General features: G+C 36.0%; 1 protein-coding gene across 2 annotated transcripts in view; it reads right to left on the bottom strand.

Moving 5' to 3' along the window:
- The window catches only part of LOC120631988 (thyroid transcription factor 1-like), a 74,229-nt gene that overhangs the window by 15,067 nt on the left and 39,917 nt on the right, over positions 1-19,245 (bottom strand). For both annotated transcript variants that reach the window (XM_039901716.1, XM_039901717.1), the window contains exon 4: positions 12,839-12,934. In XM_039901716.1, the coding sequence (XP_039757650.1) occupies positions 12,839-12,934 (96 nt within the window). The remainder of the gene's footprint in view (positions 1-12,838; positions 12,935-19,245) is intronic.

Genomic DNA, 19,245 nt, shown 5'->3' with positions numbered 1-19,245 from the left:
TGTGAGACACAGAGTAAAGAACATGCAAAACATTATTGCATGCATTGTATTGTATACAAAAACAGTAAAAACGCCCGCACACACACCCGCGTAAAGTTGCTAGCTCATAAACTTTTCCCATTTTCCTCATTTTATGGTAATAACTTAGAACATTGGAGGCCAAACGATTATTGTCAACTGCTAATTGGAGTGAAGTGCTTGAAACACTACTAAAGTGGAGTGGTTTTTGCTGTTTCAATATTTCTCGTGTACACGGTTTCTGTTTGATCTTCATTCTGTGAAACAACATTAGGTCGTCAGAAATTGTGGCCCGGCAAGGCCGTATAGCACTATCTATTTTCAACTGTATCCGCAAAGAAGCTGAGCTTCGTACATCAGTTTTTATTTTTATTTCCTTGTTATGTATAATAGGGTAAAGTTATTAAGTTTGACCCCTAACCCTTATCAGTTACGCGCCTCATCCCTTCAGGTAAGACCAGACCAGAGAAAATTATGAAATTATTAATTCTCCCACTGATCGAACGCGGGACGTCTCTTATAAAACCTCAGCGTTCACCACTGTACTAGGATGGTCCACAAAACCTCAAAATGAAACAAAATAGTTTATGCATTGAAAAAAAACTTATGATAAGTTCATATTTTGCATGAGAATAAAGGAATTGGTATAAGACGCTGTACCGTAGCACCCCCGTAGCACCGTAGCTTCACGGTGTTCTACAGCTCTATTATAACATAGGAAACCTGAGGTTGCATGTTTTATTTACTTTGAGGGTGCTAATCTTTGCAACTACTAGTCAGATTTGAAATATCGATTTTGAATTTGATAGCCCCGCCCTATTTTTGAGGAACTTGGGAAAAACGAAGCCCAAATCGGTTCAGAAAACAGCGAAAACTGCAAGTTACTACTCAGCACGGCTAGCATGGGCAGAAGACAATTATCTCCCCGGGGAATGATAAAAATTTATCTTCTCCCACAGCCTAATCAACTCTCAGAGCACTGGCGCACAAGTGGAATTAATAACCAAATAACGTGTATTAATAAAATGGGGTAAACTTATCCTATTCCATTTTCCCATGCTTTAGCACGGGATGTATTTTTATATTCTCTGTCAGGGGATATAATAGGCCATAGACAGTTTAGAAATAATAAGATAATCTTATGTGTCCGTAAAATTAAACTTTTAAAATATAAATCGAGGTCAAAATAAAACTGACACACACACAGGGACACAGCTAATATTTTATTCAGTAGAAACTATTCATCGTTATCATCCTCAATCTTTCAGCGTACCACTGCTGGGCAATGCCCTCTTCGTCTGACCTCTCGTCATAGTATAGAGCATAAACCCACCACTTTAGTAAGGTTACTGATTTATTTCTAAGGTGCACTCGAAACAAAGACAGATTAATATTCAATAAGCGCCCCAGGACAGCCATGTATTTGAAAAACTGTAATGCCACGTGTGCAAAGATATTTAATGCAATCCCAAAATCAATAGGCGTATAACCGTATCAAAAGTTTAAGAATACATAGAAAAATTGGCTATTTGGCAATGAATTTTATTCAATTGATGAATTTCTGCAATTTAAGCCTCAGAACTAGATTGTTTATATATAATTTACCAAATTTTGTAAGTTTGAGTTGCCTGACCAGATATGTTGCGCCTTTTTATTTTGTTAAGAACATTTTATCACATATTCATACAAACAAATACATTTCATTTCATTTCACTCTGACTTGATTGGTCTTTATGATTATTATCCTGGTTTACCAACTACGGCTTAATATGGCATCCGAGAACCGGGGATGGACATCGCCAATTTCCTTACTCCAGACAAGTAGGTACTAATTTCTAGCAGGAAAAAATTAGCATTCGAACTCAGCACCACTAAATCTGAACTTAAATACGCTAACCACTAGAGCAACGAGGCAGTATATCTATTGATTGAAATAAATAAACAAACGAAAGCAATTATCTAAGAAGCAACCCATATCTAATAACAGGAGCTAACAGCAAATAACATACAAATATTAGCTAGCACGGAGCTCGTTCATAAACGTTGTTAAGGCGATTTAATCATCGTTTATTAAGCAAATATTAATTTTGTGAACTGCAGAGCAAATATTTGATTGGAGCTCTACGGTTCGGTGCTCGGGCGGGGATACAAAGTTACAGAGTGGGCGGTCGCGGGCCAACCTTCCTCGGTGTGACCTACGCCTTAGTTGGTACGTACATTTGCTTACTACAGTTACATTCGGTGTCCCTAGTCGTTTACCTATTTTTGAAGTTTTTACGATGCGCGTGTTAGGAAATAGGGAATTAGAGCACTTTATCTATGATAAACCCGATGATTATATTAAATATATCAACAAATCATAGTTTTGTATACTCATTCATAATGTATTGAAAATAGAATAATGGCCTTTAGTAGACTGTCAAAGAAAAATATAGGATCTATGGCGGGAGACGCGAGTTTGACAGGATCGATTGGCGGGAAAGAAAAGTGAGCATGGATTTAAATGAATTAATTGAGAAAAGGAGATTAAGAAAAGTATTGTGGATAGAACGTTACAAATTGGGTTGAGATGATTTATAATGGAAACTATATACTTAACGAAATATTGTTGTGGCGAAACAAGTCGTATGTACTGTGGAGTTGTTAAAAGTTGTTGGTACTATGGTTGTACCTGATGTTGCATCAGATAAGTATATCTCATCCTTTGGGTTATTTAGGTATCATATATGGAGCCCTACATATATGATACCTAAATAACTCAAAGGATGAGATATACTTATACATACTGCATAATTTTATACCGACAGTTTATGTAGCAGAGGTTGTTCAACATTGTTGTTGTGAACTGACTCTCATACTGTATGTTAATATACAGTATGAGAGTCAGTTCAGTTGTTTTATTTCACTCCTTGAGAAGTCAGGTTTATAGAGTACAGACCCACAACACTGTTCTAAAGCAGGTTGGTGGGCTTTAATGATGTCTTTTATAAAATGAATACTTTAATAGGAAGGAAGAATAATAGTCATGAGAATAAATTATTACTGCTAAGAAACTAGGTCTTTAGCTTCAATAATACTGTTAATTAATGAAAGATCTAAGTGCCATCCTGAACATTGTGGGTATTGAAGTTAATATCTGAATACCTGATCATTCCATCCTTATACATTTTTTGACACGCGCACACCTACACCTGGATTCTACATCGTAAAGTTAGCTCTAGGTGGCATAAAAATCGATAACTATGTTCAAGTTGTATATTATAGTATTTTTATATTCAGAACACGTGTTTCGTAACCGTACAATCAGTGCGAATAAATAAATATTATTACGTTAATAAAACCTTTTTTATTTAAAAAAAATCTTTTGATTAATTTTAATATTTATCGTTAATCACTACTGCATTTTAGTAATGCTAAATGCAGTAGTGATTAACTAGTGCATACTAAATGCTGCAATATTAGTAATGCAAAAATTCTTATTTTTTCCATACGCCAAAGAAGTGTAACTTCTAACGTGTGTACAGAAGTATACACACTCTTTTTCTTTTATAGTATTAACTAGCTGCGATGGTAACTGAAGGTTGATAGCCCAGTGGGTAGGTGGGTAGGTCGACTTCACTTTCGGGGGGCTGAGTTCGAATCCCAGCCTCGAATTTTTCTAAATTTTTGCGTTTTAAAACTATTATTTAAAATAACTCATAATATACAATGAATATCCAGACACTAAAAAATGTTCATGTTCATCACACAAACATTTTCCAGTTGTGGGAATCGAACTTTAACCAAACATCTATATCAGTTAATTATAAATTAACAGCAACCGTATGTCAAAGTAACATTAACACAGAGATTGTCAAGGATATTAATAGGAGTAAGTTTATTATAAAGTAAACGACTTTCTAACTGAAACTATTTAATAATTATAATAATAAGTCCGCCTCTCGATCGATTTACAGCGCCCTGACAGGGTTCTATTTTAAATGATTCCATTAGATAAACATTCTATTTTTGAAATTATAATAATCTTAATATATATAAATCTCCTGTCACGATGTTTGTCCGCGATGGACTCCTAAACTACTTAACCGATTTTAAATTAAATTGGCACACCGTGAGCAGTCTGGTCCAACTTAAGAGATGGGATTACTTAGATCTTTAATTATAGTCGCAATTTTATTTTATTGCAAATAAATTGTCCATAATTAATTGACAGTCACAATTATCTGTCAACTCCAAAAGATTCTAACAGATGTCGATACTTTTCAACTGGATTGAGTAAGTAATCAATAGATGGCACTGCTATGGTAACGTGTCATAATATAAGCTAGCTATTTTTTATTATATTATATATATTATAATTATAAATGTCAATGTAAGTTTGTTTGTTACGCTTTCACGCAAAAACTACTTAACCGATCCTCATGAAACTTTGTACACATATTCTTGGAAGTGTTAGAAGTAATATAGGATACTTTTTATCCCGACATTTAGCCCAGTTCCTTTGGGAGAGGGGATGAGTGTTTGCCGATTTTACACCATAACTCCGACAAATTATAAGCGATTTAAATAATTATTTTAGTACTATAGAGGTTATAATACGTGTTAAATTTTGCCATTTGCAAACTGTGGGTGGAGATAGAGGACAGAACTCTTCAGCGAAAACATCAAACGCAGACAAAGTCGCGGGCAACAGCTAGTTATATTATATATATGACATTGTAATGGAATTGTAATTGAATAAATAATAAATCCAACCAAATTTTTTTAAGATAAAATCAATGTCAAGGTGAGAATCAAAAGCGATTTCCACAATGACGAAACGTACGCTCACCTGTGATAACATTACACACAAATCGCCGGATTCCGAAATCCAGGTCCATTTGTCGCCACATTAACTCACGTCTTATTAAAAATGCCAACTTAACTTTACCATAATGCAAACATACTCCCGAACCATTAAGATCTTATAGCTATAGAAATAAGGTTGAGTTTATAAGCTTTACAGTTTTGTTGTGTGGAAATGACGGTGGTGGGATTTCGCTGTGGGTATTTTGATAAGTTACTAAATAAATGACGTGTATTGATCTCGCGTCAGGGCGCGCGTGTTTACTCAGCGTTCCAGTAAGGTTCCTATTGTGTGTTAAAGGTCTGTGTGTGTGCGACGGACAAATCACACGCGTTCACACACACACATAGCAGAAAGATGCGACTTCTAGGGTTAATAAAAAAAATCTTTCTTTATTTCTTTTTATTTTCTATTATATAATTGTTTTAATTTGTATTTCTCTGACTACTACTATTTATTGTGACTTATTTTGTGTTCTAACAATTCTTTTTATTTTAATTCGTTTCAAAGTGTGTTTTGCACACTATTAGTTTTACACACTATTATTTAGTTGAATGTCTTTTTATGAATTCAACGTCATGTTAGTCTATTTGTAGTGACTCTATCAGCTGAAGGCAGATTCCACTGAGAAGAGCCGGCAAGAAAGATTGCTCTTTTCCTACATCATTTTATAGGTTGAAAAATTGTAATATTCCTTTTGTACAAATATTATGGCATATAAATGATTATTTTTTTTATTTATTTTATTTTATATATGTAATAGCAACTGTCTCGTTTGCATACCCAGCTACGGATCACGAAATCCTGGGTTCGATTCCCAGATTTGGCTAAGAATTGTGAGGTAATGGGGGTTTCTGTTAAAGATTCTCATTAAGTAGATATACCTACGCGTGGAATTAGGGAATTAGTGATGTCTCGTGGCTCGTTAAGCCATCGGTCTTAACTACTAAGTATCTATTTTTTTTAATATTTCTTTATTTATTAGTGTTAATAACTGTCACAATCAACAAGTCTGTACGGGCTGTACAGACTTGTGAAAGTGGCTAAAATTTAGGCTTCACTTTCAGGGGCCGAGTTCGAATCCCAGCACGCCCCTCTAACCATCTATGTGCGTTTTAACCAATAAAAAAATAAAATAAAAGATCGCTTGATTCCCGGGGAAGGAAAACATCGTGAGGAAACCTGCATGCCTGAGAGTTCTCCATAATGTTCTCAAAGGTGTGTGGAGTCCACCAACCCACACTGGGCCGGCGTGGTGGAATAATTCCTTCTCATTATGGGAGGAGACCCTGGAGTGGGCGTAAACTTGACGCTTCGAAAGTGCTTATAAACTAGGCCTACTTGAAATAAATGAATTTTGTTTACTATCTTCAAAGTTTCGCACTCCATGCACGTTTGTTCTTAGCAGGTTCACAACGCACAATTGCAAAACGCACAAGTATCGACTTAGCACAAGTTCGGCGCTAGGGGGCTGACCTCCGGGAATGAGCGCTAGGGCACTGCGGCAGTCAACACTCCAAGTTAATGACGGAAGAATAAACATGGCTCCGTTGGACTCATCGCGTTTGCCTGCAGCGGCCGGCCTTTGTCTACGCACAATATATACTTACACTTTATTATTTATACATCGAGCACAGACTAGGGCGATGTGTAGACGGGACTATCCGATGTCAAAACACTTTCAATAAAACATTTTACGCAAAAGTTGAAGTAATGGTTGCAAGGTAAAAATGTCTACTCCGTGGATGATTTTTTTCAATAAGACAAAAAACAACTGTGACATTTGTATTTTATTTTGGCATTGAACACAAATTTTCAAATAATGTTTCTGATTTTTTTTTCATTAATTTTTAATATCACTATCGTATTAAAATTGCAATCAATGGTTTGTAATATTTGCATGCCAGCTAATGGCAATACACTGTGACTTCGTAATTGATATTTAAATGACATCTATGTAAACGTGTGTATTATGCAAATAAAGATCTATCTATCTATCCATCTTTAAAACTGTTTATATTCTTTTTTACTTTTTTTTTTGTTTCTCTGTTACTAATTTGTATTTTGGTTACACAAAACACAGTTGCCTCATGCAAGACTTGGGTCTAATTTAAGTACATCTTCCAAGACACCAGCAATTAAATAGAGAGTGCTTAGATCTTATTGAATACTGAATGGTGTAAAGTGGTCTCTAAATAATAAACAATAAAAGAAATAAAAATAATATCTCACGAACAGCTTAGTTCCAAAAGTCGGATTTCATTTTACATCGGTTTGGATAAGGCATTTAGAATAATTGTGATTAATGTGATTACCGACTAAATTCACAATGATCGCAATAAATGTCAAACTGCCCAAAGAAAGACTAAGAGTGTGATTTGTAACGGGAATAGAATAGAAAATAACAATAGTTAGTAGATATAGTTAAATATTGATTTTTTACAAGCTAGACTATCGCATTAGGTTTACTTAAATGTATTTATATGTGTTAAGAAAACTGACAAATCAGTGTAGTCTGCGCAAATTCCCTTACATCGAGTTGGAATTCCTTGATGTAAAAACACTATGAATTTTTGTCCCGAAGTGTCCGTCAATAAATAATTTGTACAAAGTCAATGTAAGGGAATTAGCGCTGTCCATTCGTTCTTCGAAAAAAGCGTTTAGCGTTGCCGTTAAGAGTGTTCATTAAAGAGTTTAATCGGATAGTCCCGGCTATTAACTACCTCTAATATATCGTGCTAATGATCATATACGCCCGCTAGTCGGCATTGGAGCACCGTGGAGGGTATTCTTTTTATAACCCCTCTCCATTAAGAGAGAGGGTCATATGCCTAGACATCTATAGGCTAACGATGGTGAGGATTTAACTGATGTATCGATGGGCTAACGATGGTGAGGTGATGGCTAACAATTACATGATATCTTAATTATTAATTATCAATCACTAATGATAGTGTAAGGGACATTAAATCCTAATTCTATAATTATTGTAAGTCGAAATTATTCTCATGTTTTAAGTTCACAAACTTGTAATTATAAACATATTGCACGCCTTATAAGCGAAGCGTTGAGGTTGTGCTCTACTCTCGACATTTCAAAAAAAGCAGTTTTCTCGAAACTGAATTAGATTTTTTGTTATTTATATTGCACTTACAGGTTAATTTGAGTACACTAATATCAAGTCAAATAACAATTTTTTTGTTTAACATAGTAAATAATAACATTAAACATAATCTTTTCTGGACGTCCGTGTATGGACGGGTGAATGTGGCATCAAAATTGGTCGAAAAAATGATCGTATCGGAATAATTTTGTTTAATTATCTAAAGTAGCACACGACATAATTTCTTAGTTAATATGAGCGTTCAATTCACTGTCGTTAAATTTCCATGTAATTATTCTAGCTAATATTAATTGTAACTTTCAATGTGCAATCATTATGTGTGATTAAGAATATTGAAGATAGTCGTTTACTCCAAGAAGACCTTAATTCCATTTACGAATGGTGTACTAAAAATAAAATGTTATTAAATGCCTCAAAATGTGCACACATCAAATTTACCCGTAAAAAACACATAATTGATACGAAGTACTACATCCATAACCAAGAGCTTGAAGAAGTCTCAGTTATTAAAGATCTTGGTAATATAATGGACAGTAAGCTCACTTTTAAAAATCATATAGATTACATTGTCTGTAAAGCTTGGAAACTGCTAGGTTTTATCAAGCGCAATACCGCCGACTTTAAAAGAACTGAGTGTATCTCCGGAATTTACAGTGCGCTAGTACGTAGCATTCTCGAATATGCGGCCCCGGCATGGAACCCGCACTACAAAACATATGTTGAAAGAATAGCGCGTTCAACGTTCCTTTACGAGGTACCTGGCCTGGCCTTTAAAGACAAATCCTGTCCCTACAGAGCTGATTACGACGCTCGCCTAACTCACTTTAAAATCCATTCCCTGGAAAAACGTAGGCAAGTGACTGACCTCTTGACTCTCTATAAAATTGTTCGTAATACTTTGGATGCCCCTGACCTGCTTTATCAGATAAGTATCAATGTTCCCCGTCGTATTCCGAGATATCCAGAGTCAAAAACCTTCGCTCCTAAATTTTCACACACTAACCTAGGACAATTCTCACCTATTAACCGAATGACTAATCTTTTTAACAACTTAAAAAACCCTGACATTGACATTTTTCACGACACTTTATTTAGCTTTAAGGCGAAATTGTACTTAGAGTAATATTTTTTAAATTCTTTTTCTTAATTGTTTTACATTTTTTTTATTTTTATTTTTATTTTAATCATTATTTTCATTTGTTTAATCTTACTATTTTTGTTTTTGACTTAATTTAATTACTTTTAACCGGACTTACTTAATGTTGTGTATACCTGTAAGTGATAACTGTACTCGGACATTAAACTATAATGTAAAATGATAAATGATAATACAGTGTATCGTTGGTATATCTAATGAAATAAATAAATAAATAAATTATGACATTCCCGTGTCTTGTTTACAAAAAATGAATAATAATTAATATGAAAAAAAAAATTGTAATGAGCATTGAAAGTTTCATTTAAAAAAAATTCAATTTTACTGTGAAAAAAATGAGATTATGAGGCGTGCACTTTTGGATTTTCCAAATTTATTTTAATATTTAAATATAATAATTTAAATTCAGTGAAGGAATAAAAATAATTCCGACAAATTTTATTGCAATGCCGCGGGGCGTTATGTCTCTTATGTACATGAAACTATTAATAAACAATAAACAGGATTCAACTGAAGTTGGCTATAAATGTTAAAATATGCTTATCAAGAACACCATCGTATTCTAGTCTCATACCGTCTATCTTTTTTACCTTAGTCAGAGAGTCATCGAGAGAGTTTCCTCTGTTTATTCTTTGAAATGGATGTTTGCCCCACCCCGGACTTCAGTTTCTCCGTTCCGTTATGAAAACGGTCGATCGTGCATAAATACACGCCATTTGGTTACCCACTCGATACATATAGCATTGACACACGCGACCAACTTCTCACTCCAACTAGGTTCCAATAATAAAAATCAATGATGTAGATTTTATTTATATTCTAAGACATGAGGTAAAAAATATTTATTTTTATTATTTTAAAATGTGTTTTAACTAATTATATTTTCGGGCCGAAGCCAAAGTAAATGCAACGTGTGGTTCGTAAGTATTATATTATTTATGTGTCATGATGAGGTCCTATCTCGTTCTTTTGTATCCTTATGAACTTCATTCGCGCTTCTACATATATTTAATATTATTATTTTTCTATACGTAGGTACCTAATAAAAATAATTTTCGATTGCCTCGTTCAAAGGGTTTGTGTCATTTCATAAAAAATATCTGTTGTGTGGATAAATATTTAAAAGTAGCTACATACATAAATTAAAAAAAAGGCAAAAAGAGGCCAGACTCACAAAGGGTTGGAACGCCAAAGGAAATAAGTAGGTAACTAGGTTGGAACGTACACTTTAATTTCTTTTATTCACTGGCACTATGGTTTTATTCTTTGTACGCGATAAGAAAGTGCCATGCAAAACGCGTTGCATTCGTTTTAGTACGAAAAGATTCTTTATTTTTATTTATTTATTTAGAATACTTTATTGCACAAACTTAGAAACAATACAAGAAACACACAAGAAAACAAAAAAAAATAATAATAAAAAAAAAAGTTAAATACAGTTGTGTGCAAAGGCGGCCTTATTGCAAAAGCAATCTCTTACAGACAACCCTTGGTGAAAGTAATAATAGAAAACAAAATAGGCAAGAGAAAAAAAAAATTAAAAAAATTAAATATATATATATATTCTTGTGATGTGTTTATCTTTAATTCCTTTTTTAATCTGTTAATTCTGGTTTATTGTCGACATAATTGATTAAACACTACAACATGGTAATTACACTGTTCCTTTTGTAAAGAACCATCCTCAAATCAAACCATCAGCGATGAATAAAATATTTATTACGAAGAAGTTATGATGTTCCCTACATCTTTACCCCTAATCCCACATTTAAACACAGAACACTGGAAAATAGAGTACAGTCAGGAAAGAATATATAGAATATAAAGAATAAATAACGATATAGTTTCAGATAGAAGTTCACTAACCTGAAGGGTTCTATGCTTATTCGCTTGAGGAGATAAGATGGTAGCTAGCCAATGCGAAAGGCATTGCCTCCCTCCAGACAACATACCCCGTTTGATTAAAAATTGGGCCCGTGTGTTTTGCCGCGCTGTTTGTGTCCGTGCATACTTGTTGCCAGTCTGATTGTAAGTTGGAGTACGAATTGGTCCCGTGTGTAGCGACTTATAGTCGCAAGTCCGTTATGATAACAAAGCGGAGATACATGGCTACTACGCGCAGAGTGTTGGTTGTAGTGTCCACTCATAATGGAGGTGTTATCAGTGTTTGTTGGTTTTTGGTGTTTGCTGTGGAGGCGGGCCGGGAAGCCTGTGGGAACATCACTTGTGACGCGCAGTTTTGTTCAATTAAAACTTATTAAACTTGGCAAGCAATAGTTTATAGATACTTGTGCCGGAGAACATAGGACAACCTGCAGTTTTTGCTTGCTGCTTGCTCGTTTTCACTTATTATTTTTATATATCTATAAGTTCTAAGCGGAGAAATAATAACATTTTACTATATATTCATTTCTGGTAAGTCATTTCCGAACTAGGTATACCAGAAATAATAAATCAGAAATACAGTCGTGTCTAGCTTTGCCATTTTTTAAGTGGATGAAAAATATCATTTCTTGTTGCATATTTGTACATTAGTTCTAAAAAGTTTACCATAAGAAATGCTTAAAAAAAAGCTGTTTAATTTTTTAAGATACCTGCGCACGCAGCTCTCTTAAAGTGTATTTGCAAAGTTTTTAATTTTTTTTTTTATTTATCTACAAGTAAGCTCTTGACTGCAATCTCACCTGGTGGGAAGTGATGATGCAGTCGTAGATGCTAGCGGTCTAACCTGTTAGGGAGTATGGTAGTCATACCCCTAATCGGTTTCTACGCGACATCGCACCGGAACACTAAATCGCTTAGCGGCACGTCTTTGTCGGTAGGGTGATTACCAGACCAGAGAAAATTCGGAGAGCATAAATTCCCAAATTGCCCCTACCGGGAATCGAACCCAGGACCTCCTACTTAAATTCACAGCGATCACCGTTGCGCCAGGGAGGTCGCCAAATGTACATAAGGAAGAGTTAATTATAAAGGGCAAGAGGGGCAGGTATTCGTTTTGCACTAGTCAATTGTACCCAACGCGGTAGTATTAGATTTACGTCGAGGCTCTAAATATACTCGTAGTTATATGGAAATAAAAAGTAACGATCAAAAGTAATGCTTAAGTAAAGGTACAATTGAATTTATAAAATAAGATTGTACGTAATTAATGATAATAACAAAATGCTTAATTAATTATTGCATATCTTTTTTTTTCTCTGTAAGTGCACAACCAACGCAATCACTAATTGTTTTTATTGAACTTTCATGGCTTTGCCGGTCGCACGTGCCCCTTTCCCGCATATCTTATGCGGGAAAGGGCAATCGATTTTTGGAAAAATCGGTTATTCTTCTTAGTCGCTCTATGCTTCTTGCCCGGGTCTGCCCTATACACCCCTAATCAGTTACTCGGCATCGTACTGCTACGCTACCTACTACATCTCAAGGTACTGAAGTGGTACGCTACGTCAACACCTATTTATCGGTAGGTGTCTAGCCAGACTAGACCAGAGATAACTTAGGATCGTACCCGGGACTTCCCTCATATAAGACCACAGTGTGTACCACTGCGCTAGGGAGATCGTCGAATGAAATCTTTTGATACACGTGTAGTCCTACTGTACCTTAAAGAAGACCGAACTTAGGTACTATGTTATTAGTAGGTTTAGTATGTTATTAGTGTTTTATATAGAAAAGTAATGAACGCACTCACCTGTGTCGGCGTGAGGTGTATGAGTGAGGCGAGGTGCTCCCTCTCGGGTGCCGACAGGTACTTCTGCTGTTTAAACCGTCGCTCCAGCTCGTACACCTTGGGAACAATCATTTACTCATCAATTCAATCGATTAATGTCCACTGCAGGACAAAGGTGTAGGGAGTTCCAAAAACCACGGTCCTTGCCCGCTATTTGGCGGCCGAATGGCGCAGTGGGCAGCGACCCTGGTTTCTGAGTCCAAGGCTGTGAGTTCGATTCCCACAACTGGAAACATGTTTGTATGATGAACATGAATGTTTTTCAGTGTCTGGGTGTTTATCTGCATATTGTAGTGTGTATTGTCGTAGTATAATTCAAAAAAATTCAAAATTTATTTATTTCAAGTAGGCATAATATAAGCACTTTTGAAAGTCAAGTCTGTCTGTTTGTAGTGATTATACCACCGGTTCGGAAGGCAGATTCTACCAAGAAGAAGCCGGCAAGAAACTTAGCAGTTGCTCTTTTCCAACATCAACAATTTACATTTTGCATTTTAACATTCATTTTTCTATCTTGTGAGAGCTGAAAGCGGAGCCGGATGCTTCCAAGCAACCTTGTCATTAAAAATAGACCTACTACGACAATACACACATCGTCATCTAGCCCCTAAGAAAACGTAGCTTGTGATATGGGTTCCGAGATGACTGATGAATATTTTGATGAATACACATAAACACTTAGGTATAATATACAAATAAATACCCAATCGCTGAAAAACATTCATGTTTTTGACAAAAACATTTTCCGGTTGAAATCTAATCGAATCGTAGTGTGGGCATCAAACCCACAGCCTTGGCAATCAGTCGACTCTACCTAGGCGTTTTTAGTTAAAATTACCGTAGCAGATGGACAGCTATACAGACAAAGACAGACGCACAAGTGATCTTCTAAGAGTTGCGTTTGCTATTCGGTACTGAACCCTAGAAATTAAAATTACCTTTGACTTTAAAGACAAAACCATCTCCAACATCACAATATAACAAAAGTATTTCACACAGTAAATATATTACGGCATTCATTAATGCACATAATTAAACATTCCGCGTTACCTGACGCCAGATTACGTTAACACAGCTATTTAATTTCGAGGGCCCTCCCCTAGCCTCCGTAACCCCTCCCACTTCCGGTGGAGGCTCCGCCCCCGGCCCCCGGCCCCCGACCCCGGGGGAAGATATGCTACGTTCGCTCCATGTAATTAATTCTATTCCCATTTCCCTGAAATACTGAAGGGGAGAATGTACACATGGATCTGGCAACACCTAGTTGCATTGTGTCCAAAGAGGTATTGTTTTGTGCTCAGTTTTGTGCGTGCGTGGAAAATGCGTTAGGTATCTATTGTTTCCGAGGTGTGGGGAAATCTTTATACCGTAGGCTTTTTTACCAAGCGATACGGGGTCGCTGAGTTTACCTGGGGGAATTTTGTACATCTTTCAGAGCCTTATAACTTATTATTTATAACGATCTATTTATTTCAACTGACCCTCATTAAAAGCACTTTTGAAACGTCAAAACTGTCTGTTTGTAGTGACTCTACCACTGATTCTACTGAGAAGAAAGCCGGCAAGAAATCACGCAGTTGCTCTGTTAAAAATTCATCATTTAAAAGTATTTTTCTATCTTGTGGGAGATCAGAGTGAAACTAACTGCTTCTAAGCAACCTTCGTCATTTAGAAATTCATCAATAATGTAGTGACCTCGCAGTAATTATGTGTTTGAACTAATTATAACAGCGAGGAGAGCAAGCGATGAATTGTAACGCATCGTTTAAACTTATGCATTAGTAGGTCTAGCATTAATTTCTGAATCATATTATAAAAGCGTAACCCCGCCACAAAGCTATCTAACCTATCCTAGGCGTTATGCAGATATCACAAATTTAAGTCCGTTTCTAGTTAGAGGATTGTTAATATGCTTTTTGTTTTGTAAAAACCTTATAAAACAGATTTTTTTGTGCTTGTCTTGGAATAGATATTTTCGGGCCGTGAGGACCGGACCTTTTTATAGGATTGTCTATAAGGGTTAACAAGTCTACCGGTGATCCTAGAGCTGGCATCTATCGTAGGCATTATGCCTCGCTGCGGTGGTTTCGAAGACGTAATAAGTATACGACGTATATAGACGTATAAAGTATTTCATCTTTGTCAACCCATTACCCGTTCACTACAGGGCACGGGTCTCCTCCCACAATGAGAAGGGTTAAGGCCGTAGTCCACCACGCTGGTCAAGTGCGGATTAGTGGACTTCACATGCCTTGAGAACATTATGGAGATATATTAGGCATGCAAGTCCTCACGATGTTTTTCTTCACCGTTAAAGCAATTAAATACTACTAGACTACTATAATAATGAAGCGGTGGAAAAGAGCAACTACTGAGTTTCTTGCCGGCTCTTCTCGTTAGAATCTGCTTTCCGAACCGGTGGTAGAGTCACACAAACATGCATACTTGACGTTTCAAAAGTGCTTATAAAGTAGGCCTACTTGAAATAAATGAATTTGAATTTGAATTTGGTGATAGCCCAGTGGGTAGGAGCTCGACTTCACTTTCGGAGGGCCGAGTTCGAATCGCAGCAAGCACCTCTAACTTTTATAAGTAATGTGTGTTTTAAGTAATGAAAATATCACTTGCTTCATCGGTGATGGAAAACTGCATGCAATTTTAATTAAAGCGTCACAATTTATCAATTGTTAATTTTTATTTTACAATTAATCAATTGTTATTTGAAATTGTACATCACAATTACATTTTGCCAACCACTGACTACGTACCATCACAGACAAATAACTCACTCAGCAATCGTAAAGCATTAAAACGTTCGAAACTATAGGAATATAAAATAATAATGTATCCTCGGCGCGGGCCCTTCGGCAATAAAAATCGCGTTAGACGCGATCAAATCTCCCCTCGCCATAAAGCGGTCCATAAACCACACGACACTGTTCACCGTTCACAGTCCCATGCCGCTTAACTAACGTTGTTAAATAATTACCTACCGGCAGTGCCACGTATCTAATAGTTGTTGATACTTATATATCGGCTATACTAAAAATAAAGCTGAAGGGTTGTTTTAACGGGCTAATCTCTGGAACTACAAGTAGGCTTCAAATGTATGTAGTATCAGTTGTAACGCCTCAAGTTGATCGTCACAGAGCGGCACTTTGTAGGACTGGTACTTGCATGCCCTGCGAAGTGTGACCCGATTTTTTTTTTTTATTTATTCATGTCTTTTGCTGTAACGTCACTCCGTCACTCGGGTCTCAGCTGGAAATCAGAGGCATCCTTGTACCAAAAATGCATGGCAAATGCTGAGCTGTACAACCTTTCTGTCTGGTGTTACAAACAGACATTCTGTTACTATATTAATATGAGATGTTCTGTTTGTAATACTTAACATGAACATGTATGTACCTTCTTTCTATCTTTCCATTTATAACCGATGGTTTTCATTTATTTAGATGGGCAACAAGCTATTTATGAAATCGTCATCATTGCATCATCCTACTGCTGGGTACCTTTTTCATAACAGAGAGGGTTTTGAGCGTAGACCCAACATGTTGCTCCAATGTGGGTTGGTGGGCTAGGTTAGCTATTAAAAAAGCTAAATGATAATGATCCAAACCATTTTTAAATATACTACGTAAATCATTAAGTGAACAATCCGGGGACATCTGTTAACTTAATTAGTGCATTATCACCTTTACGTTTTCTTTTTAGTTTGCCTAATACTAAGGTTGCCAGGCATTTATTTATTATTTTATTTAAATCTTTATTTGTACACCACTATGAAGTTAAGAAAAAAAAAAAAAAAAAAAAAAAAAAAAACAATAGAAATACAAAGACAGAAGTAGAATTTAGCGATGAGACCGCCTTTTGTATCCTACTATTTGAATATCAAGTCTACTTTCTTTTAATTTCTTGTTGTAGAGTATAAATAAATAATTAAATAACAGATAGAAGGGGACCCGTGTCCAGTAGTAGGCTAGTGAGCTAGTAAGATATTAAATCAATGGGTTAAAATGATTAGAGATTAGGTCACTATGTTAATAGGTTAGGTGACCGTTAAAAAAACGTTATATTGGCTAATATACTATGTTATAATACTGCTAATCACTAATTTCTATTAATTCTATAAACAGAAAAGTGTGTTCGATGGATTATCCTCCATTCACGCAGCAACGGAGCAACGAATACATGCGTTTTGATGCATATAGTCAGTTTATGTCAGTGAATGTAACGGCTAATAAACGCTTTCGTATTTATAACATCGACTAGAATAGAATATCTTTATTTGCAAAATATATATTGTTAAAGCTGATAAATACCTACCTATAATTTAAAATAAATAATAAAATATACATACAGGACACATAACTATTCACTGCATCGTTGTGTGATATTTATATGAATGAATGAATGAATTTATATTTTACATTTTGAAAATTATTACTTAAAGGGAACAAATATATGTTATGTTATATAAATAAAATCGACAAGGTTTTCAAAGCCACCGCAGCGAGGCATAATGACTAAACATGAAGTAGCGTAGTAGTAAGTAAGTGTAGCTGGTGTTATGGGTACTAAGATAAAAATCCAGACACTGAAAAACAATCATGTCAATCATACAAACATTTTCCAGTTGTGGGAATCGAACCCACGGCCTAGGACTCAGAAAACAGGGTCGCTGCCCACTGCGCCAATCTGCCGTCAAATGGATTTAGAGAAATAGGGACGCGAGTTAAAGTATTGTAATATAGTCGTAGCAATATCTTCAATGGGACGCATTAGTTAAACTCGAAAGGCAGGTAAGGCAAGGTCCCCCTATCAAATTTATTTGTAAAATGATCGTCAAATAAAACTCCCCAGTCGAGGGTTCGCAAATAAACGCGGAGCGGGGCGAAATGAACAAAACTGCCGAGCGCGGACGTGATGGGAATATATTAATAAATGCTGATTTAACTACTGGTTACTCATGGTGCCCTAGTACCTATTTATACTGATCCATACCTAATAATATAAATGCGTAAATGAGTTTGTTTGTTTTGTTGTCCTCTATTATATATGTAATAATTTATTTATTGCAAACAAAGCATCACTCGACCGCTGAACCATTTCTTCGACTACAAGTAAGCTGTTATTATTTAATCAGCCATATTAAATCCATTATACACGGTTTCTGTGCAGAATTAGCCGGTCAGAGGCAGTTCAGAGGAAATTCAGTGATAGCGCAGTGGAGGAGCTCGACTTCACTTTCGGGTGTCCGAGTTCAAAACCCTGCACGCAACTCTAATTTTTCTAAGTTATGTGCATTTAAGTAAAATATTACTTGCTTCGACGGTGAACGAAAACATCGTGAGGAAACCTGCATGCCTGAGAGTTCTACATAATATTCTCAAAGGTATATGGAGCCCACAAATCCGCACTAGGCCAGCGTGGTGGACTACGGCCTTAACCCGTACTCATTGTGGGTCGATGTGATGAACATGCCCCGCTCGAAGACACACAGTTCGCCATCTAGCCCCAAAGTAAGGATAGCTTGTGTTATGAGTACTAAAATGAACACATGGACATGAATTTAGAATGCAGGGTCGCTGCTTACTTCGCCAGTCGGCCGTTAAAGGTATATATACTCGTATTATATACATGCGCCGCGTACCTATTTTCTGTTTTAATTTTATTCGCCATTGGTTGCCTGGAAGAAATCGCTATTTAGCGATAAGGCCGCCAAGCTGTACACGTTGTTTTGTTATACTTAACTTTTTTTATGTACCTACTTTTCGTGGTGTGGTGGTAAAGTATATTCATTCATTCCTTATAATTATATAATAACATAATGTTTATTAAAAAAACATAAGTAATTATAAACAAAAAGTCTATATAAACAATCGACTTACTACAAACGGACATAAATTAGTAATATATGCATATTGTCTGAGAAAAGAATAGAAATCCTTTGTGGGAATGGGTATATGCTTTTACAACATGCTACCGAAGGTAATATTAGATCTACCTTTACCTAAGTTTAAACAATATATTAAGACACATTCTACCAATCGTGGTTACTACACAATTGATGTATTCCTTAACGACAAGACTGCTTGGAAGCAGGCCACTCCGCTCTCATCTCTCACAAAACAGAAAAATTCTAAGGATTGTTAAACTATAAAATGATGTTGTAAAAGAGAAATCTGCTGACTTTCTGGCCGGGTCTTCTCAGTGGAATCTGCCTTCCGAACCGGTGGTAGAGTCACTACAAAAAGACTGAGTTTGACGGCCGATTGGCGCAGTTTGCAGCGACCCTGCTTTCTGAATCCAAGGCCGTGGGTTCGATTCCCACAACTGGAAAATGTTTGTGTGATGAGCATGAATGT

The sequence above is a fragment of the Pararge aegeria genome, chromosome 19, assembly GCF_905163445.1.
Source record: "Pararge aegeria chromosome 19, ilParAegt1.1, whole genome shotgun sequence".
In the NCBI taxonomy this organism is placed as follows: domain Eukaryota; kingdom Metazoa; phylum Arthropoda; class Insecta; order Lepidoptera; family Nymphalidae; genus Pararge; species Pararge aegeria.
The sequence above is the reverse complement of the archived record's forward strand: the minus strand, read 5'-3'. Positions and strand labels throughout refer to the sequence as shown.